Genomic DNA, 19,130 nt, shown 5'->3' on the forward strand with positions numbered 1-19,130 from the left:
CAAGACCCGGAAAAGAGGAGAAGAGATATTCACAAAAGAGGAAATCTGACAGGGCCAATATGCAAATGGAGAAATGTTCAACCTCCCTAGGAAATAGAGGAATGCCAACTAAAACAACAACAAGAGCCCACAGTGCTCGCCCATATGGCAGATGGGTAAAGAGTTGGAAAAATAATAATACCCAGTGAGCGTGAAGATGTGGTAAAACAGACGCTTTCACACACTGTTTGATGGGCAAGCCAGATTCTCATACCGACATTTCTCTCTGTCTCTCTCTGGAAAGGAGTGCTGGCCAGGAAGAGTCTTGGATTATAGATTCTGCAGTGGCTCCCCAGTGCCCTTGAGGGGCAAGCTTTTTAACATGACGGGCAGGGCGCTCATGACCTCGTCCCTGTTCACCTCTCCAGCCATTTCCTTATCACCCCCTCCTCTGACCCCAGGATCCAGACAGAGATATCTGCACATCCCTGAGGCCACCAGGCTCTCCTGTGAGGACCTTCCATGAGCTGCTGCTGCCTGGTTTCCCTCCACCCCATTGCAGGCTGACTCCGTGTCCCTCTTTAGGTCTCCGAGAGGGCCTCCCCTCCTCTTGGACCAGCCAGAGCTGGGGAGGGGCCCCTCCTCTGTGCTCTCTCAGCCTCTGCAGCTTAACTTCCTGCTCAGCTTTCTGCCTCCCCTCCAGACTGCCACCTTGAGAGTATGGCCTAAGTGATTCAATTATTTTTTAAGTGAAATACTTCCTGACACTCTACACGTGGCCAACACGGGGACTTTTCATGGCTGTGTCTCCAGGGCCCAGCACAGGGCCTGGCCTGCAGCACAGGCTCAGTGAACCCGTTGGTGAACGAGTGATTGCACAAATGAATGAAAGGCTCTCCCTTACCACCAGACACAGGCACCTCCAATTCCTCCATCAGAAAGTCACTCCCGATATTACGAAACCCCCGTAGAAATCCATCCTTCTAAGACATTATCAGCAAGCACCTGGGAGTGTAGCAGATGGCCTGGAAGGCACCTGAAGACCAGGTGGCTGAGGAGTCAGATTCCAAAAGGGAGTTGGCCAGGCCACATGCAGAGCCCTGCCCGTCACCCGTTCTGGCCAGCAGCCCTGGGCAGGCAGGGCCAGAGGACCAGGAGAGAGCTGTTTCTCATTCAGGGAAGTGGGGCGATCACCACAGCAGAGATGGCGAACACGTGGCTGAGGGTCTCTCCCCCTTCCCTGGCCTGTAACAGACATGGCTAATCAATCCACGAACTCCTTTCCATAAGGCCCAAGTGCAGCTCCAGAATCTTTCACAACACAGTCCTCTGGGCGGCCACCAGCACCAGCTGGAGTGGAAACCTGCCTGGGCTCCAGGAGGGGGTTTTGGCTGTGCAGTTGGGACTCTGGGGTGGCTCTGGCAGGAGGGGCTCACGTACACACACTCAGCCCACGCACCTGCCCCAGCACATACAAGCTAGAGCATGGGATGAGTGTGGGGATGAGCGGGTTCTCGCAGGGTCGGGGGAGGAACCCAGACTGCCTCCTCCGGGAGCTCTCCAGCCCTTCCCCCAGCTCCACACTCACGTGTTCTCCATCAGCTGCTCCAGGTCCTGGACCTTGCGGCTCAGCTCCTCGGCCGGCGGGAAGCTCTTGCCCACCTTCATGAAGAGAGCCGCGATCTTGTTGCTGCGCAGGAAGCCGGCCGCCCGCCGCCGCAGCCCGTGCAGGACGCAGGCCTCCACGGCCGCTGCGGGGACATCAAGGTCAGCGGGCCCTGCCCACGCTCCCCAGCACCCATCCCCGCTGGAGCATCAGAGGCGCTGTGCAGAGCCAGGGGCCCCAGAATCCCCAAATTCGTGACAGCGTCAACGGGGAAAGTGTGTATGCCTCACCACCTTTCACCCGCTCCAAAGTGAGCAAGGGAGCTCAGTGGTTAACGCACGCTGGCCGCCTAAGGTCAGACCGTCTCTGTTCATATCCTCTCCCAGCCACGAACCAGCTGGGTGACTTGGGCAATTACTTCCCCTCCCTGTGCCTCAGCTTCTTCATCTGTAAAATGGGGACAGAAGGAACAGTAACCGCCCAAGGCTGCTGTTGGGATGACGTGGAAAAAAGGCAGGGAAAGCACACAGCCTGACACAGAGTGAGTGCTGTAGGAGCATGAGCTGTCACTCCCGTCCGGGTGGAGGGGTGGACACCCACAGGGCGGCTGAGCTCCATCTAGTCACAGAATCACGTCAACACCATCACTCTTGTGACCCAGCTACAGCTGACATTACGGATCTCATTCCACCTCCACTGCAGCCAGGGAAGAAAGGACAACCCTCCCCATTTTTCAGATGTGGAAAGTGAGGCTCTGAGGGGAGAACTGAACTGCCCGGGGCCACCCAGCAAATACGTGATAAGGCTGGGATGCAAACCCAGGTGTGAGCCCAAGATGCGCTGGCGACACTTCGGCCTCCTCTGCAGGGAGGAGTCAGTGTAATCTTCCCATTTCTGTGTTTACCCTGGAGGCCCCGCCCAGTCCTGCTCAGGGCAGAAGATCTGGTCGAAGCCTGAGCTCTACCACTAACTTGCTGTGTGACCTCAGGCAAATCATTTTCCCTCTCTGGGCCTCAGTGTTCCCTTCTGGGAAATAGACCCTATGCCAAGCCATTCGGACGCCCCCTATCTTATTTCTGGTACTTTCACCAGTCCTTTGTTACGTATCTTCTTACCTTCTGTCTTACACAGCAGCCTGGGAGCTCACTCTGGTATGCAACAGGAGCATAATCAATGTTTACAGAAGAAGTGAGTATAACAGCTAATCCTTATTGGGGACCTCTGGGTTACCTTACCAGTGTCAAGGTTTATCCTGTGACAAAACCCCTGAACAGAGTGTTGTAGGAATCGCCATTTCACAGACAAGCACACCAGCACCCCAAGGGACCAGAGCCTGGCCAAGGTTAGGTTATGTGCAAGGAGAAATACCGAGACGTTCTGGTTTAGTGGCTTGGCTTGGTTTTTTTGTTAGCCATGACTTGGCTTTGCATGAATGCCCACATATTGCCTAATCTATGCCCATGGATTTAAAATATTCTGGGTGAGCATCTCTTAACTATCTTCATTTTCACTTACAGACACAGTACGTTCACTTGTTTATACTGAAATAAGTTAATCACCTGTTCAGCATTGTAGACATGGTTAGATTCTTTCTGACAATGGCTCAGGTGGAACGATGGATAAAAGAAATTGCCAGGAGATCCTTCAGGCCCCATTTAGTGCCATCAAATGTTCTCACCCAAAACTTTGATGAGAGTTGAGAATTATTATGATTTTTCTCACTTTCGATTCCTCTAAGGCTTTAATTGAACCCTAGATATGCAACCAATCCTGAAATGGACATGCATATTATTTTATCTGCAAATAAAAATGTCCAGGAGAAAAAAAATTGGGCGTATATATATTCTCATATTCATATTTATTTGTCTATGTAATGCACATATATATATATAGGTACATAGGTGTATATGTACATATTTATGTAAATATATATATTTTTAAATAAACATATCTCACTTTAAGAAAAAAGATCTCGCCAAGGTCACCCAAAAAAAAAAGTGGCAGAGCTGGGATCTGAACCCAGATCTATCTGACTGCAAAGGGGTGGAACTGACATCAGCAGGCTCCGGGGCACAGCGAGCACTCGGCATGCTGCCAGCCCACGGGTGGGGCCTCAGCCATCTGGACAGAAGCTGACGGGCCTCTCCATGGGGCCAAGACCATGAGACGGGAATGACAGCGTGTCCCTCATCATGAGACACTCCACTCATGAAATCAAAAGGTTTGCAGGGAGAAAGAGAGAAACCCTCCCACTTCTACGTGCACACCAATTATGAGCTGAATCCTGACTTCAGGGACACGCAAAACATATGCCTCCAGCCATTGTGGAAGTGCAGGAAGGACCTGGCAGCGAGGTTATTTCTGGAAGCCTGTGAGCGGAGCTGGTTCAAGGAGAGTCTGAGTCACACTCCGAGCCTGGACCTGCTCCCTCTGCTGAGCCAGCTGGACGTGATCCCTCAGGATGTGTCCATGGCTCTGAACTCCCTATTTTTTTTAAGTCCCTATCCATCCTCTCCCCTTGCCTGGCGACAGCCATAGGCAGACCGAGGGAAGGACATGGAGCCATTCCTCAGAGGTGAGACCACTTGTCCCTGGGAGCAGGGTCCCTGTGCACTGAGCCACCGGAGGGGAGCCCCGTCCCTCGGGGGTTCGCCACCATTACCCCTTCACGGGGCGCGGAAGTCATTCTTAATTCCCTCTCTAGACTTCCCTGTATTTCCCAGTTCTCTACTGAAGGACCTTTGGAATCCGAAAATAACTTTGGAGTTACGAGGGAAAAAGATGCTGTAAGAACCCTGGCTCCAAGGCACCGCTTTCCCGAGACAGCCTGCGGAGAAAGCAGCCCCCTTTCAAGGCCACGGGCCACAGACTCACCACAGAGGGACACGATGTGGCTGCTGTCTTCATGGACGAACTTCCGCGTGACGGCCTCCTCCATGATCTGCTTCACCTGGAAGGCAGGGGCGGCCCGAGGGGGACCCAAATGCGACCGGGCTGCAGGGACCCCAGGGGCTGCGTCCCCCCACGGCCTTCTCAGGCTGTTGGGGACATTCTGATAACTGCTTTCCGTCCGCACCCTCCTCGCTGTGTCTTCTGTAAGGCTGAGGCCTGTGGCCTGTGATGACAGCCCCACACGTCACATTTTACTGAGTTATTTTTTCAGGCTCTCTGCACAGTGGGCTTCTTCTCAGGTGTCACATGAAATGTCATCTCCTTCCCCGACCACATTGCCCAATGCGGCCCTCCCCTCTCTCCATCCATCCCCTACTCTGGTGCCTTCAGAGTACTAAGTTATTCCTGTCCTATTTGTTTATTTGCTTATTGTCTGTCTCCCTCTTCCAGAATATCAGTTCCCCGAGGACAGGGCCTCGTCTGCCGTGTTCGCTGCTGCCTCCACGGAGCCCAGAACAGTGTCCGGTGCATAGTGGGAGCTCAATAAATATTTTCTAAATGAGTAGATGAATGAAAGAATGAATGAATGAAACAGGTATATAAAGAATCAGGAGGGTGTCGTGTGAAAAATCAGCCCTGGAATCCGGGAGACCCGGGTTCAAATCTCTGCTTGGACCCCGACTAGCTGGATTTGGGGTCTTATTTTGGGAAACAGAGGTTCAGCAGGGTGAAGCGACTCGCCCAGAGAGAAGTGCTGGCCCGGAGCAGAGACGGAGCCAGCCCGGGGCTGACTCCCCAGGCTGCATGTTCTTCCTGCCACACTCACTCGCTCGACAAACATTTCCTGGGCCCCTCTGGGGTGCCAGGCACGGGGGACACAGCACTGAAAGGCCCGCTGTGCCTCTGCACAGGGAGATGACCCTCTGAGACCTGAACATTCCTCCATTCCTGGACTCTGCGCCTCACTCTGCCCAGGGTCACTGTGGGACTTCAGCAAAGCGTTTCTCCTCTCTGGGCCTCGGTTTCCCCACCTTGAGTTGAGGAGTTCAGAAGAGATAATCTCAAAGGATAGTCTCAGCTCTACATCACTGAGGCTGTGACGTGGGGGTGAAGGGAGCAAGATCCCAAATCCACCCCCTCCATGAGCCCCTACTCCCCTCCTGGCTGCGCTGCGGCCCCCCGAGACTCGGCCAGGCCAGCACGTCATTGCAGCCATCCGAGAGCTGTCTCACGCTCTCCTGCTCCTCTGTCCCTTCCTTCTTGCTGCCTCCTGCAGGGGAAGACAGACTCAGAGCATTCCTGGCCACCTTCTCCAGAAAAACACATGAGCAGGCCACCCCGCACCACCCTCGCCCCGCACAACCTAAGGGGTTGTGAACAGCTGCTGACCTCCGAGCTCAGCGAGCTCCAAGCTGGGCTCTGCCAGCAGCATTTCTAAGCCTGGGAACCATCTAGCCAGGCCCGTGGAATCGGCCCCGTTTATGGATGTGGAAACTGAGGCTCAGGGAAGCCAACTGGCCCACCCAAGGCCACACAGCTAGGAAGCAACAGAGTTGAATTCCAACTTACACCAGTGTTTTCTGTCTTGGCTCCAGCGGCCATATCCTGGCCCTTCTAGCTACTCGCTGTGTTTCTTCAGGCAAATCACATCACCTCTCTGAGCCTTAGTTTTCTCATTGGATAAAGGCTTATAGGAATTGCCTGCTCAAAGGGCTATGAGAGGACTGGACAAGGTCACACACCCCACGTGCTGAGCACAGAGCCTGGTGCACAGTGTGCCTGCAACAAATGTCAGCTTCATGCAGGTCAGTTCCTGCCTGGAACCTCATCTGGCTGCCTTTGACCGTTATTCTGGTCCTGGTGGAACCACAGCCTGTTCAGGAGATGACACTCCCTGCTTGGGTTCACACAGCAGCTGCTTTGATGACCCCCATCAGGTTTATAACGATTTCCTCTGCACCTGACCTCGGGGCCGGGCTGGGCCCTCAGAAGGGCGAGCCCTCTGCGCCTCTGCTTTACAGCCATGGTTCCTGCACACCCCAGGGGCTCAATAAGGTTCTGTCTGTGGAAGGAATAGCTTGGAGGATCATGACGGACTTCTGCTATGGCAGAATTTTAGCTGAAAAAATGCCTTCCTGTCATTATAATCATGGGTAAATAGAGCAGCCGTATTATTATCCCTGCTTGTCGAGGGAGGAAGCAGGCACAGAGAGGTGGTGTAACCTGCCCAGGGTCACACAGCTGGTGAGGAGTGGAGTCAAAATCTTGGACTCAAGTTTATCTGACTTCAGTGGCTGAGCTCCTTCTATAAGATGCCATTAAGCTCTCAGGGTCTCAGAGCATTTGCCCAGCCGCACCCCTCCCCAGGTACCTGCCTCCCTCTTTCCTTTGCTCCCCTGAGGCAGGACACAGTGATCCTGACCTATAACCAAGTCTCTGAGAACCTGCCAGAAGGGGGTTGCCAAGCACCTAGACCTGGACATCCTTTGGGAACGGAGGGGCAGAGGGAGCGGGTTCAGGCTACGTCGTGGATGTAGGTGGACTGTCAGACAGGCATGGAGGGTGGGGTGCCCAAGCAGCTGGGTCAGGAGCTCTTTCAGAGAAGCCCAGTGGTTCATGAAGAGCTAAGCCTTTGAGGCCTGGCAGACCTGGGTTCAAATCTTGGCTCAGCCACTTCCTGGCTATAGGGCCTTGGGGCAAATTCCTTTACCTACTACCAACTTCTAAAGAGTCAGTAAAATCTGTTAGCTCTGTCATCAGCATACACCCAGAGTCGAACTACTTCTCATGCCCACCACCTGCCCCTCCCTGGTCCAAGTGGCCCTGGATCGACATTGTAACCTCTCACTTATCTCCTTGCATCCACCTCCTAGAGGCTTGTCTTCACACAGCCAGAAGGATCTTGTTAAAAGGCAAGTCAATAGAACAACCAGACAGAAGATCAGCAAGGAAACAGAAGACTTGAACAATGTTATAGACCAATTAGACCTGAGAGACATACAGAACCCACCACCAACCACAGCAGAATACACATTTTTCTCAAGTTGCACACGGAACATTCTTCAGGACAGAGCACGTTTTAGGACACAAAACAAGTCTTAATAAATTTAAAAAGACTAAAATCATACAAGGTATCTTCTCCGATCAGAATGGAATGAAAGTAGAAATCAATAGCCCAAGTAGAAATTAACAACACACTCTTAAACATCCAACGGGTCAAAGAAGAAATCACAAAAGAAGTTAGCAGATATCATGAGACAAACGTAAATGAAGACACAACATGCCAAAATCTATGGGATGCAATGACAGCTAAGAAGGAAATTTATAGCTGGAAATGCTTTGGCTAAAAGAAGAAAGTTCCCAAATCAACAATCTAAGTTTACACCTTAAGGAACTATAAAAGAAGAAATTAAACCCAAAGCTAGGAGAAGGAAGGAAATAACAAACAGAGCAGAGATAAACAAAACAGAAAATAGAAAAAATTAACAAAACCAAGAGTTAGTTCTTTGAAAAGTTAGTTCTTTGAAATTCAGCAAAATTGGCAAACCTTTAAGCTAGATTGACTAAGAAAAAAAGAGAGAAGATTCAAATAACTAAAATCAGAATTCAAAGAAGAGACATTACAACCGATGCCACAGAAACAAAAAGGATTATAAGAGAATACTATAAACAATTGTATGCCAATAAATTGGACAACCTAGATGAAATGGATAAATTCCTAAAACACACAATCTACCAAAATCTGAACAGACTTATAAGCAGCAAGGAGACCGAGTCAGTAATATAAAATCTCCCCACAAAGCAAAGCTCAGAACCAGATGACTTCAACGGTGAATTTTACCAAACACCTAAAGAATTAACACCAATCCTCCTCAAACTCTTCCCAAAAAAACTGAAAAGGAGGGAATACTTTCAAACTCATTCCAAGAGGCCAACATTACCTTGAAACCAAAGCCAGACAAAGGCACACTACAAAAACTACAGACCAGTATCTTCAATGAATAACAACACAAAAATATTCAATAAAATACTAGCAAGCAGAATTCAGCAGCATATTAAAAGAATCATACAGGGGCTGGCCTTGTGGCGTAGTGGTTAAAATCCACATGCTCCACTTCAGTGGTCCAGAGTTCACAGGTTTGGATCCCAGGCGTGGACCTACACCAATTGTCAGCCATTCTGTGGCGGCATCCCACATACAAAATACAGGAAGATGGGCACAGATGTTAGCTCAGGGCCAATCTTCCTCAAGCAAAAAAAGAGGAGGATTGGCAATAGATGTTAGCTCAGGGCAAATCTTGCTCAGCAAAAAAAAAAAAGGATTGTACAACATGACCAAGTGGGACTTATTGCTAAAATGCAAGGATGGCTCAACATACAAAAATCAATCAATGTCATACATCATATTAACATAATCAAGAAAAAACACCACATGATCATCTCAGTTGATGCAGAAAAGCATTTGACAAAATTCAACACCTTTTCATCATAAAAACACTCACGAATCTAGGAACAGAAGGAAACTACCTCAGTAGAAGCTCTATATGAAAAACTCAGAGCCACCATCATTTGTCGTCATTCGTGCCATCGAGTCAATTCTGACTCCTAGCGACCCTGTGTACAGCAGAGCAGAACCCTGCACAGACTTTTTGCGCCATCCCCCCCTCTTCTGGCGCTCTGTCAGACAATTCTCTGCTGCTATTCGTAGGGTTTTCACGGCCAATTTTTCAGAAGTGGGTGGGCAGGTCCTTCTTCCTAGTCTGTCTTAGTCTGGAAGCTCCATTGAAACCTGTCCACCGTGGGTGACCTGCTGATATTTGAAATCCTGGTGGCACAGCTTTCAGCATCACAGCAACACACAGCTGCCACAGCCTGACAACCGACAGATGGGTGGTGTGGTTCCCTGACCGGGGAACAAACCTGGGCTGAGGCGGCTGAATCTTAACCACTAGATCAGCAGGGCTGGCTGCTGCCATCAGACTCAGTGTGAAGGACTGACAAGTTTTCCTCTAAGCTCAGGAACAAGGCAAAGATGCCTGCTCTCACCTCACCTCTTTCATGCAATATAATACTGGAAGTCCTAGACAGATAAATTAGGCAAGAAAAAGAAATAAAAGGCATTCAAATAGGAAAGAGAGAAGTAAAATTATCTATGTTCCCAGATAACATGATCTTATATACAGAAAACCCTAAAGATGCCACAAGAATCTGTTAGAGTTAATAAACAAATTCAGCAAAGTTGCAGGACACAAAATTAACACATGAAAATCAGTTGTATTTCTAAACACTAATGAACAATCCAAAAAGGAAATCTTAAAAAATTCCATTTACAATACCATCAAAAAGTATAAAATACTTAGGAATAAACTTAAGCAAGGAAGTAAAAGACTTGTATACTGAAAATAATATATTGCTGAAAGAAGTTTAAAAGACATACACACAAAAATGGAAAGGCATCTAACTTTATGGGTTAAGAGGTCAATTCTACTCAAAGCAATCTACAGATTTAATGTAATTCCTAGCAGAACCCCAATGGCATTCTTGTTTGCTTGGTTTTTGTTTTTTCAGAAACAGAAAAATCTATTCTAAAATTTATATGGAATCTCAAGGGACCCCAAATAGGCAAAACAATCTTGAAAACGAAGAACAAAGTTGCTCTCACACCTCCTGACTTGAAAATTTATTACCAAACTCCAGTAATCAAAACAGCATAGTACTGGCATAAAGACATATAACAAATGGAAGAGAACAGAGAACTCAGAAATAAACTCCCACATACATGGTCAAACGATTTTGGCAAAAGAGCCAGACATTCAATGGGGAAAAGACAGTCTTTTCCACAAATGGTCTTAGGAAAACTGGATCGTCACCAGCCAAAGAATGGAGTTAGACAATTACTTTATACCACACACAAAAATCAAGTCAAAGTGGATCAAAGACCTAAATATAAGAGTTAAAACTATAAAAATCCTAGAAGAAAACACAGCAGGAAAAGTTCATGACATTGCATTTGGCAGTGATTTCCTGGATATGAGACCAAAAGCACAGGCAACAACAATAAAAGCACATAAACTGGACTTCATGAAAATAAGAGAGTCTTGTGCATCAAAGGACACAAGAAACAGAGTGAAAAAGGCAACCCATGGAATGGAAGAAAATCTTTGCAAATCATATATCTGATAAGGGGTCAATGTCCAGAATATGTGAAGGATTCCTACAACTCAACAACAAAAAGCCTGATTAAAAAAAGGGCAAAGGACCTAAATAGATATTTCTCTGAAGAAGATATGCAAATCGTCAACAAGCACACGAAAAGATGCTCAACATCACTAATCATTAGGGAAATGCAAATCAAAACCACAATGAGACAGCAGCTCACATCCATTAGGATGGCTACTCTCAAAAAACAGAAAAGAACAAGCGTGGGGGGGGATGTGGAGAAACTGGAACCCTTGTGCACCGTTGGTGGGAATGTAAAATGGCAGAGCAGCTATGGAAAACAGGACGGCAGCTCCTCAAAATATTAAACATAAAATTACCATATGATCCAGCAATTCCACTTCTGGTATACACCCAAAAGAACTGAAAACAGAGCATCGAAGAGATATGTGTACACCTGTGTTCATGGCGGCATTATTCACAATCACCAAAGATAAAAACAACCCAAGCGCCCATTGATGGATGGATGGATAAACAAAATGAGGTATACACATACAATGGAATATTATTCAGCCCTAAAGAGGAAGGAAATTCTGATACATGCTCCAACATGGATGAACCTTGAGCATATGACGGTAAGTGAAATAAGCCAGTCACAAAGAGACAAACATTGTATGATTCCACTTATATGAGCTCCTAGAGGAGTCAAATCCATAGATGGAAAGTAGAATTGTAGTTGTCAGGGGCCGGGGGGCAGGGGGACTGGGGAGTTAATGTTTATGGGGACAGAGTTTCAGTTGTGCAAGATGAAAAGCTTTCTGGAGATTGGCTACATGACAATGCGAAGGTCCTTAACACTCCTGAACTTAAAAATGGTTAAGAAGGGACATTTTATGTTCTGTGTTATTTTACCATAATTTTTTAAAGTGTGTATGTTACGTGTCAACGTAGTATAAACACAAACAGGGTGAATCAGACCACATCTCTCCCCTGCTCAGAACCTCTCATGGCTCCCGCCTCACCTAGAGTGACAGCCCGTCTTCAAGGGGGCCCCAAGGCCCTGGACCCACCACTGCCCTCCCTCCCTCCTCCGCCACTGCTCCCGTCACTCCCTCCACACACCCCTTCTCCTCGCTCTTTGCTCAAACAGCGAGCACAATCCCATCTCTGGCCTTGCACTTGCCATTCCCTACACCAGAACCCTCCCTCCCCAGAAATCCACACGGTTCACCTCTGCTCACATGTCACCTTCCCCAATCATCCTTTTTAAACTTGCCACTCTCACCGGACCAGACCCTCAACATATCCCTTTTCTGCCTATTTCTCTCCATAGCTTACCGCCTCTATCATGCTATGTATTTTTCTTATTTTGTTCCTGGCATCTCTGATTTCATGAGGTCAGGAATTCCACGTATGCCATTGATCGCCCTGTTCTCAAGCCCTAGAAGAGCACCTGGCACATAGTAGGCACTCAATAAGTATCAGTGGGATGAATGCATACCTCCTACGGAGAGGTTTAAATGAGGCCACACAGGTCAAGCAAACTCAGCATAGAGACTGATACACAGTATGTGCTCAATAAATAGCAGCATTTTAATAATGAGGACGGTGACACCCCTGCCGCCCTGGGACAAGTCACATCTGATCTGCGCATCCCGATTCCTTGCTCGTCAAACACATGTATGCAGGCAAAACCAGGTTAAAAAGAAACCGCAAAATTAACCGTGCAGGGGAAACACTGCCACCACACCTTGCCCTACAGGTCACTTCCATCTAGATGTTCACCAATGTCCTTTTGCAATAAACCATTACATATAAGTAAGTGTCTCTCTGAGTTCTGTGAGCCATTCTGGTAAATTACTGAACCCAAGAAGCAGGTCATGGGAACCCTGATTTATAGCTGCTCAGTCAGGAACACAGACACAGCCTGAGACCTGAAACTGGCCTCTGGAGTGGGGGCAGTGTCATGGGACTGAGCCTTTAACCTGTGGGATCGGACACCACCTCCAGGTAGACGGGGTCAGAATTGAGTTAAATAGTAGCACACCCAGCTGGTGTTGCAGAATGGCTCATTGTGTTGAAAACCCACACCTTTGGTGTCAGAAATGTCGTGGGGTAACAGTGTGAGAGTAAAGGAGAAACATACAGAAGGAGTGTGCTCTTCCAATGCATCGACCCCAAACAAGAATGTCTCCCGGGCTGGTCTTCACAGTTCCAGCCGAGGGAACTGCTCCTGCCTCATCCCGAGTCACGGCCCAGGCTGCCTGCCCTAGTGTCACAGTTGGAGGACAGCTCTCGGGGCGAGTGCTGCCAACCAGCAGCTGCCCACAGGCTGGCACACCCTTCAGGGTCTCAGTTTACCCCTCTGGCCTCAAAGGCTTGTCCAACTCCCACTGTCTAGAACGCCTTAACATCTTCCATTCCTTTCCTTCATCATTCTTCTTTGGCCCTTCTTTCTGATCCTGCAAACTGTTGCCTCCCCCACTGTTAGGAGCTGAATTGTGCCCCACCCCCCCACCGACTCCCAATACATATGTTGAAATCCTAACCCGTCGGATCTCGGAATGTGATCATATTTGGCGATGAGATCTTTACAGAGGTACTTAATTTAAAATCAGGTCTTAGAGGGGCCCTAATCTGATATGACTGGCGTCCTTATAAGAAGAGGAAATTTGAACACAGACGGTTACAGAGGGAAGATGCAGGGAGAAGGCGGCCATCTTCAAGCCAAGGAGAGAAACCCAGAGCAGGTCCTGCCTTCCGCCTTCAGAAGAAACCAACCCTGCCACCACCTTGACCTTGGACTTCCAGCCTGCACATCCATGAGAAAAGACATTTCTGATGTTTACGCCACCGAGCGCGTGGTACCTGTTACAGCAGCCAGAGCAGACTACACATCCACCATGAGCATCACCACCATCGTCACCCTCCCCAGCCGCATCCCTCTGGCTTCTTATATGCCAGCTGAACGAATGAATGAGTTCTAGGTTTACCTGCATGTTAACTCATTATACGCTCTCCACAGCCCTGTGAGGATCTGTTTCCATTTCTATACCTATTTCTCAGATGAGGAGACTGAGGAAGAGAGAGATTCAGTAACATGCCCAAGGTCACACAGTGAACAGGAAGCAGAAGTGGAACCTAAACCCATGTTCTTGACTGCTACTCTGGGAGCATCAGCCAACGGTTGTCTCTGATGATGATGATGACGACAATAATAATAATAACAATTTACTATGTGCCCAGCACTATGCTAAGCATTCATGGTGTTATGGACTGAAGTTTGTGCCCCCATGAAATTCACATGCTGAGGCCCTGTTCCCCAATTTGATGATATACGGAGGTGGGGCCCTTGGGAGGCAATTAGGTTTAGATGAGGTCATGGGCGTGGGACCCTCATCATGGGATTAGTGTCCTTAAAAGAGGAAAAGAGATCAGGGCAGGGTGAGAAGGCAGCCGTCTGCAAGGCGGGAAGAGAGCCCTCGCTGGGAACCAATGGGCTAGCATCTTGATCTTAGACTTCTCAGCCTCCAAATTGTAGGACATAAATGTCTGTTTAAGCTGTCCCATCTGCGGTGTAGTTATGTCAGCCTGAGCTAAGACATATGCCCCACGTAATCCTTCCAACATGGCACCCGGTAGTCATCATCACTCACTTTACAGACAAGGAAACTGAAGTTCAGAGGTGTTAGTTACTACCTGCCCAAGGTCATCAGCAAACCCAAGGTCACCCTGCTGAGGCTTACACTCAGGTCCGTCTGACCCCAAGGGGAGCCTTTTTCACCACACTCTGCCCCAGAAATAGGGGTCAATGTGCTCACTGGGGCTCCCTGCCTCAGCCATAGAGAAGAAGCAACCCACGCCCCACCGCTTCCTCCCCAGCCCCAAACAAAAAAGCCCTCTTGCTATTCCTCAAGCACACAGGGGGCCACGGGACTCAGGGATGCAGAGGGGACCATGAGAAGGCTTCTGACCCCTCCCTGGCTCCTTGGACAGGTTTTAACGACGTGGTGGGTGCTGCAAAGTGCCATGCACATCCCACCAGGACTGGAGGCCACCAGCTGCTGGAAGACCCTCAGGTGCCAGCCCCTTAGAGGACAGGGGATCCCCTCAGCTGCAGAGAGAGCCCCCACTAGTCTCAGTCCTTTCCAGGGTGGCCCACACCCAGTGGCTGAAGCACGTGGGGTATACAGACCCAGCATCCTTGCCCCAACTTGCGACGGCTCTGAAGGGCCACCCCAGCTCCCCTCGGAACTCCCCAGAGGGCTGGCTTAGGCTTGCACGGAGGCCCCATTGCGACCCAACTTCTCCTCTGCCCACTCCTGCTTGCTTCACTTCACTTCCCCTGGTGTCCATCCCAAGATCACGTGCTAACAACCTCCTGCCGACCTCCACCCCAGTGTCGGCCTCGGTCAAGGGCAGCTGAGCTGCAGCGTGGACGTGTCTGGGTGCAGTCAAAAGGACAAGATGCAAACGTTGGTGAGTCCACCTGGCAGGAGGCAGGAGACCCCCATAATCAGCCCTTGGATCCGAGTGCAGGGTGCAGAAAGCTGCAGGAATGGAGGCAGAGGGTGCTGCCCTGGATGGGCTTTTAGCCCAAGGAGCCACAGGGTGGGAGGAACAGAGAGGCACAGGGAAAGTGTGACACGCAGCAGAGCTGTTCCACGCAGGTCCAGCGGCACCAGCACCAGCTGGCAACTGGGTCAAATACAAAGGCTCGGGTGTCAGCCCAGACGGATTGAATCAGTAACTCCGGGGCGTTTATCAAGCCCCCCTGGGTGATCTCATGCATGCTCAGATTGCAGTGGAGCATTTGAGGGGGAGGAAAGGCGGGAGGACAGAGAGAGAGGATATAAAACAAGGAGCTGTCCGGAAATCCTTAAGGAAGGAAAAGATGTAGTAGTCACAGCTCCTGTCCAGGGACCCTCCCTGCACAGCTTGCCCCTCCCGGTAACCTCTTCCTGGTACCCCCCCTCAGGCTGGGGACAGCAACACCTCTTGGTTCCCCAGTTACTAGCCACGGGGTGCTGCCCCCTTCCTTGTGGTCTCCCAGCATCCTTCCCCCCGCTTAGTCAATAGCTCCTTTATTAAATTCACCTTAATGTGCTCAGTTTCGGGGATCCATCTGTTTCCTATTGGCGCCCTGACTGTATACACACTGTCTCAAGTCCAAGCTCTGCAGAGTGGAGAAGGTTGTCTGTTTACAGCTGTGGATGCAGACACTCAGAGAGGGTGACTCCTCTCCCAAGGTCACACAGCGGGGAAGTTGGCTGCAGGGAGGACCCCGTGGCGGTCTGGCTCCAGGCCTCTTGTCCTGGGGATGGATCTGGGGCGCTGTAGGTGGGAATGCAGCACCAAGGGTCTTCTCAGCCTGAATGAGGGGTCCGGCTAGTGAGGACCCCTCCCCACCTCCGCTGGCCCCAGCTGTGGGCTGGAACATCTCCCGAGAAGTTAATAACAGGCTGACAGCCCAAGGCCAGCAGAGGGAATTAAAGAGGCTGTGGTGGTGGGAGGCACCCGGAAGGTGGCTGAGGGCCTTGAGAAAGGGGCACTGTCTCATTGCAGGTACGAAGAGGCTGCTGCCCATTCCTTCCTTCCCCCTCTCAGGCCCCCAGACATGGGCTAGGACTTGGTCTACTTTGAAGGCTGACAGATTTGAGGGACCTCGAGGTGGTCTGGGGATGGTGGCGGTGGCAGTGTGGCATCCTGGCTCACTGCAGCCTCTATGACTTTCTAAGCTGCAGCCCGGAATCACGCCCAACGTAGGTAACACAGAGGCAGTGGCTGTGACTGGTGGGACCTCGGAGCCACACAGACGTGCATTCACATCCCGGCTGGGCCCCTCACGTCCTTTGTGAACGAGGCCAAGTCACGCTCTTGCTGGTGCCTCAGTTTCCTCTTCTGTAAAGTAGAACCTATCACCCCGAGGGGCCGGGGTAAGGATTAAATGTGCTGTTATTTGAGAAAGGGCAGGCTGTGCCAGCACACAGTAGGAACTTTATGATGCTAAAGCTCACTGCTCATTTTTTTGAGTGCTCACTATGTTCCAGGGACTGTTTGTAACCATGACAACCCTAATGAGGTAGGTCCCCAAAATATTCCCATTTTACAGATGGGGAAACTGAGGCACAGAGAGATTAAATAATCCATCTACCGTCATGCAGATGCTGCAGGATTCAGATCCAGGGCCTTTGTTCTGACAAATAGCTTGTCTCACAGCAGAAGCTGGAGGCCGTTTTGAATCCAATGCTTTCGTTATTGCCCAGCTTAGAGTTAGAGAGAATGTTTACAGAGCACCTACGCTGCGCCAGGTCCTCTGTACAGAAGACCTGATTTAATCCTCATGAGAGCACGATTATCCCATTGTAAAGAGGGATAAAGTAAGGCTCAGAGAGTTTATGCGATTGCCTGAAGGTCACACAGCCAGAACTTGAACCTAGGTCTGACTGGCCCCTGACCCAGAGCTCTGCCCTCAGCCCCGCCCAGTACTGGGCCAGGCCCTCTGAGATCCCAAGGCGCTGAGAAACGTCCAAGAAGGGGTTCCTTCATCTCACCCAACTTGGGGACCCAAAGAAGCACCGAACCTGGAGTCAGGGGACCTGGGTCACCTGGATGCGACTCTGCCAACCACACCCTGTGGGGGCCTTTTGTGGGGCGGCACCTCAAAGGTCCAAATGGTTAGGAAGCTTTCATGCCTCTCCAGCATCCATGCTCAGGAGTCCTCCAACATCTGCTTGCATTCCTCCAATGATGGGGAGCTCACTCCTTTCAGAACCAGCTTATTAGCTCTAAGACAGGATGTCAGGAGGCAGCTGAGAGAAGCTAAGAGCTTGGAATGTGGAGTCACTGACCTGGGGCCCAATCCTTGGCCACTCCCTATCTGCACGGAGCTGGATGAGCTTCCCCATCAGTGAAATGGGGCGGACGAGGACAGCACCCCTACCTCGCGGACGAGGACAGCACCCCTACTCACTGGGGCAACGTGAGGCTTGAACGGGATCATGGAGACAGCCCTGGGCACATAGTAGGAATTCTACAAATGGTAGCGACTCGCCAGACGACAGTGACCGTCCAGTTCACTGTCTGGCCCCAGTGCATGTTTGTGAGCGTTAGTTAGGTGAATGGGCAATCGCTGCGGGCCCCTTCGGCTTTAGTCACCCAGCCCAGCTTCCCACCCACCGGCTAGTGGGGCCCAGCTGGGCTCTGGGCTGTGGCCAGGCCGCCCCTCCACGTCAGGCCTCTGAGCACCCGCCGCGTCCCCACTCTGCCCCACCCTGCCACCATTCAGAAGCCAGCCCCGCCCTCCCGCCACCTGCAAATATTTAAACAGTGTCCAGGGAGGGTTAATCTCAGGAGGGAGTCAGGCAAGGAAGTCCAGGCCCATCTGCAAAGCCGGAAGCGGGGCTCCCGGGGCTCCCGGGCCTGCTCACATCGGCCACCTGCTGGCCCCCAGGGACCATCATGCTGCACCCCCCTTGAACTCGCTCCTCTCCCCTGTCTCCCCGCCCTCTGCTGTGTTTACCCCTCTAAGCCCCAGGGTGGGAACAACATGGCCCAGCGTGCAGTGCTGCCGGAGGATCCTGAAAAATAGCAGCAGACGACCTCCAACAGGACGCAGCACACAGCTGGCACCACATAAACGGAGGCACTTTAGAGGAATCAGAACACGAGCCTGGGAGCCACCAGACCCAGGTCAGACTCCACCTCAGGCCTCCGTTTCCTCCCCTGTGGGATGGGGATGGCCCCGCACCACCTCCCGGGGCTGCTCTGTGCGGATCCCGCGAACGAAGCGTGCACAGCGCTCAGAACACGGGCCGGGCTTGGAGCCACCCTGCCTAAAGCACAGCCTCTCGCACATCCCTCTCCACCCGTCCCCTGCGGGACGCTCTTCCTAGGACTCAGGATGCCTGACCGTCACTTTGCGTCTGTGCGTTTATCCATCTAGTGTCCGTCTCTCCCACGCAGACCTTGAGCCCCCAGCCCAGCACCTGGGCAAGCAGTAGGTACTCAATATATGCCGGTGATCCCTCTGATTCTATTAATAACATGAATAGCAGCCACTAATGCTTATCCAGCTCCGTTCCAGGGAGGTCCTGAGCCCCTGACACCTAACCTCGTTTGCTATGTGCGGAAGGCTGGGGTCGGCAAACTTTCTCAGCAAAGAGTCAGACAGCACAAATTTCAGGCTTTGGGCTAGGGCCGCCAGATAAAATACAGGACGCCCAGTGAAATCGAAATTTCAGGTGAATAAGGAATACTTTTGTTTGTATCAGTATGTTCGAAATATTGTATCGTGCGTGCTTATACTAAAAGATTATTTGCTGTTTCTCTGAAATTCAAATTTAATGGAGCATTCTGAAGTTTTATTTGCTAAATCTGGCAAACCTATCTTCAGGCCACATACAGTCTATGTCGCAGACTCTCTTTGTTTTTACAACCCTTTAAGGATGAAAAAAACCATTCTTAGCTCAAGGGCGTACACAAACAGGCTGAA

General features: G+C 50.5%; 1 protein-coding gene across 2 annotated transcripts in view; it reads right to left on the bottom strand.

The window, feature by feature from the left end:
- The window catches only part of SGSM1 (small G protein signaling modulator 1), an 84,127-nt gene that overhangs the window by 50,777 nt on the left and 14,220 nt on the right, over nt 1-19,130 (bottom strand). For both annotated transcript variants that reach the window (XM_070626982.1, XM_070626981.1), the window contains exons 3-4: nt 4,460-4,535; nt 1,568-1,730 (exon numbers count right to left, since the gene is read on the bottom strand). In XM_070626982.1, the coding sequence (XP_070483083.1) occupies nt 1,568-1,730; nt 4,460-4,535 (239 nt within the window). The remainder of the gene's footprint in view (nt 1-1,567; nt 1,731-4,459; nt 4,536-19,130) is intronic.

The sequence above is a fragment of the Equus przewalskii genome, chromosome 7, assembly GCF_037783145.1.
Source record: "Equus przewalskii isolate Varuska chromosome 7, EquPr2, whole genome shotgun sequence".
In the NCBI taxonomy this organism is placed as follows: Eukaryota; Metazoa; Chordata; class Mammalia; order Perissodactyla; family Equidae; genus Equus; species Equus przewalskii.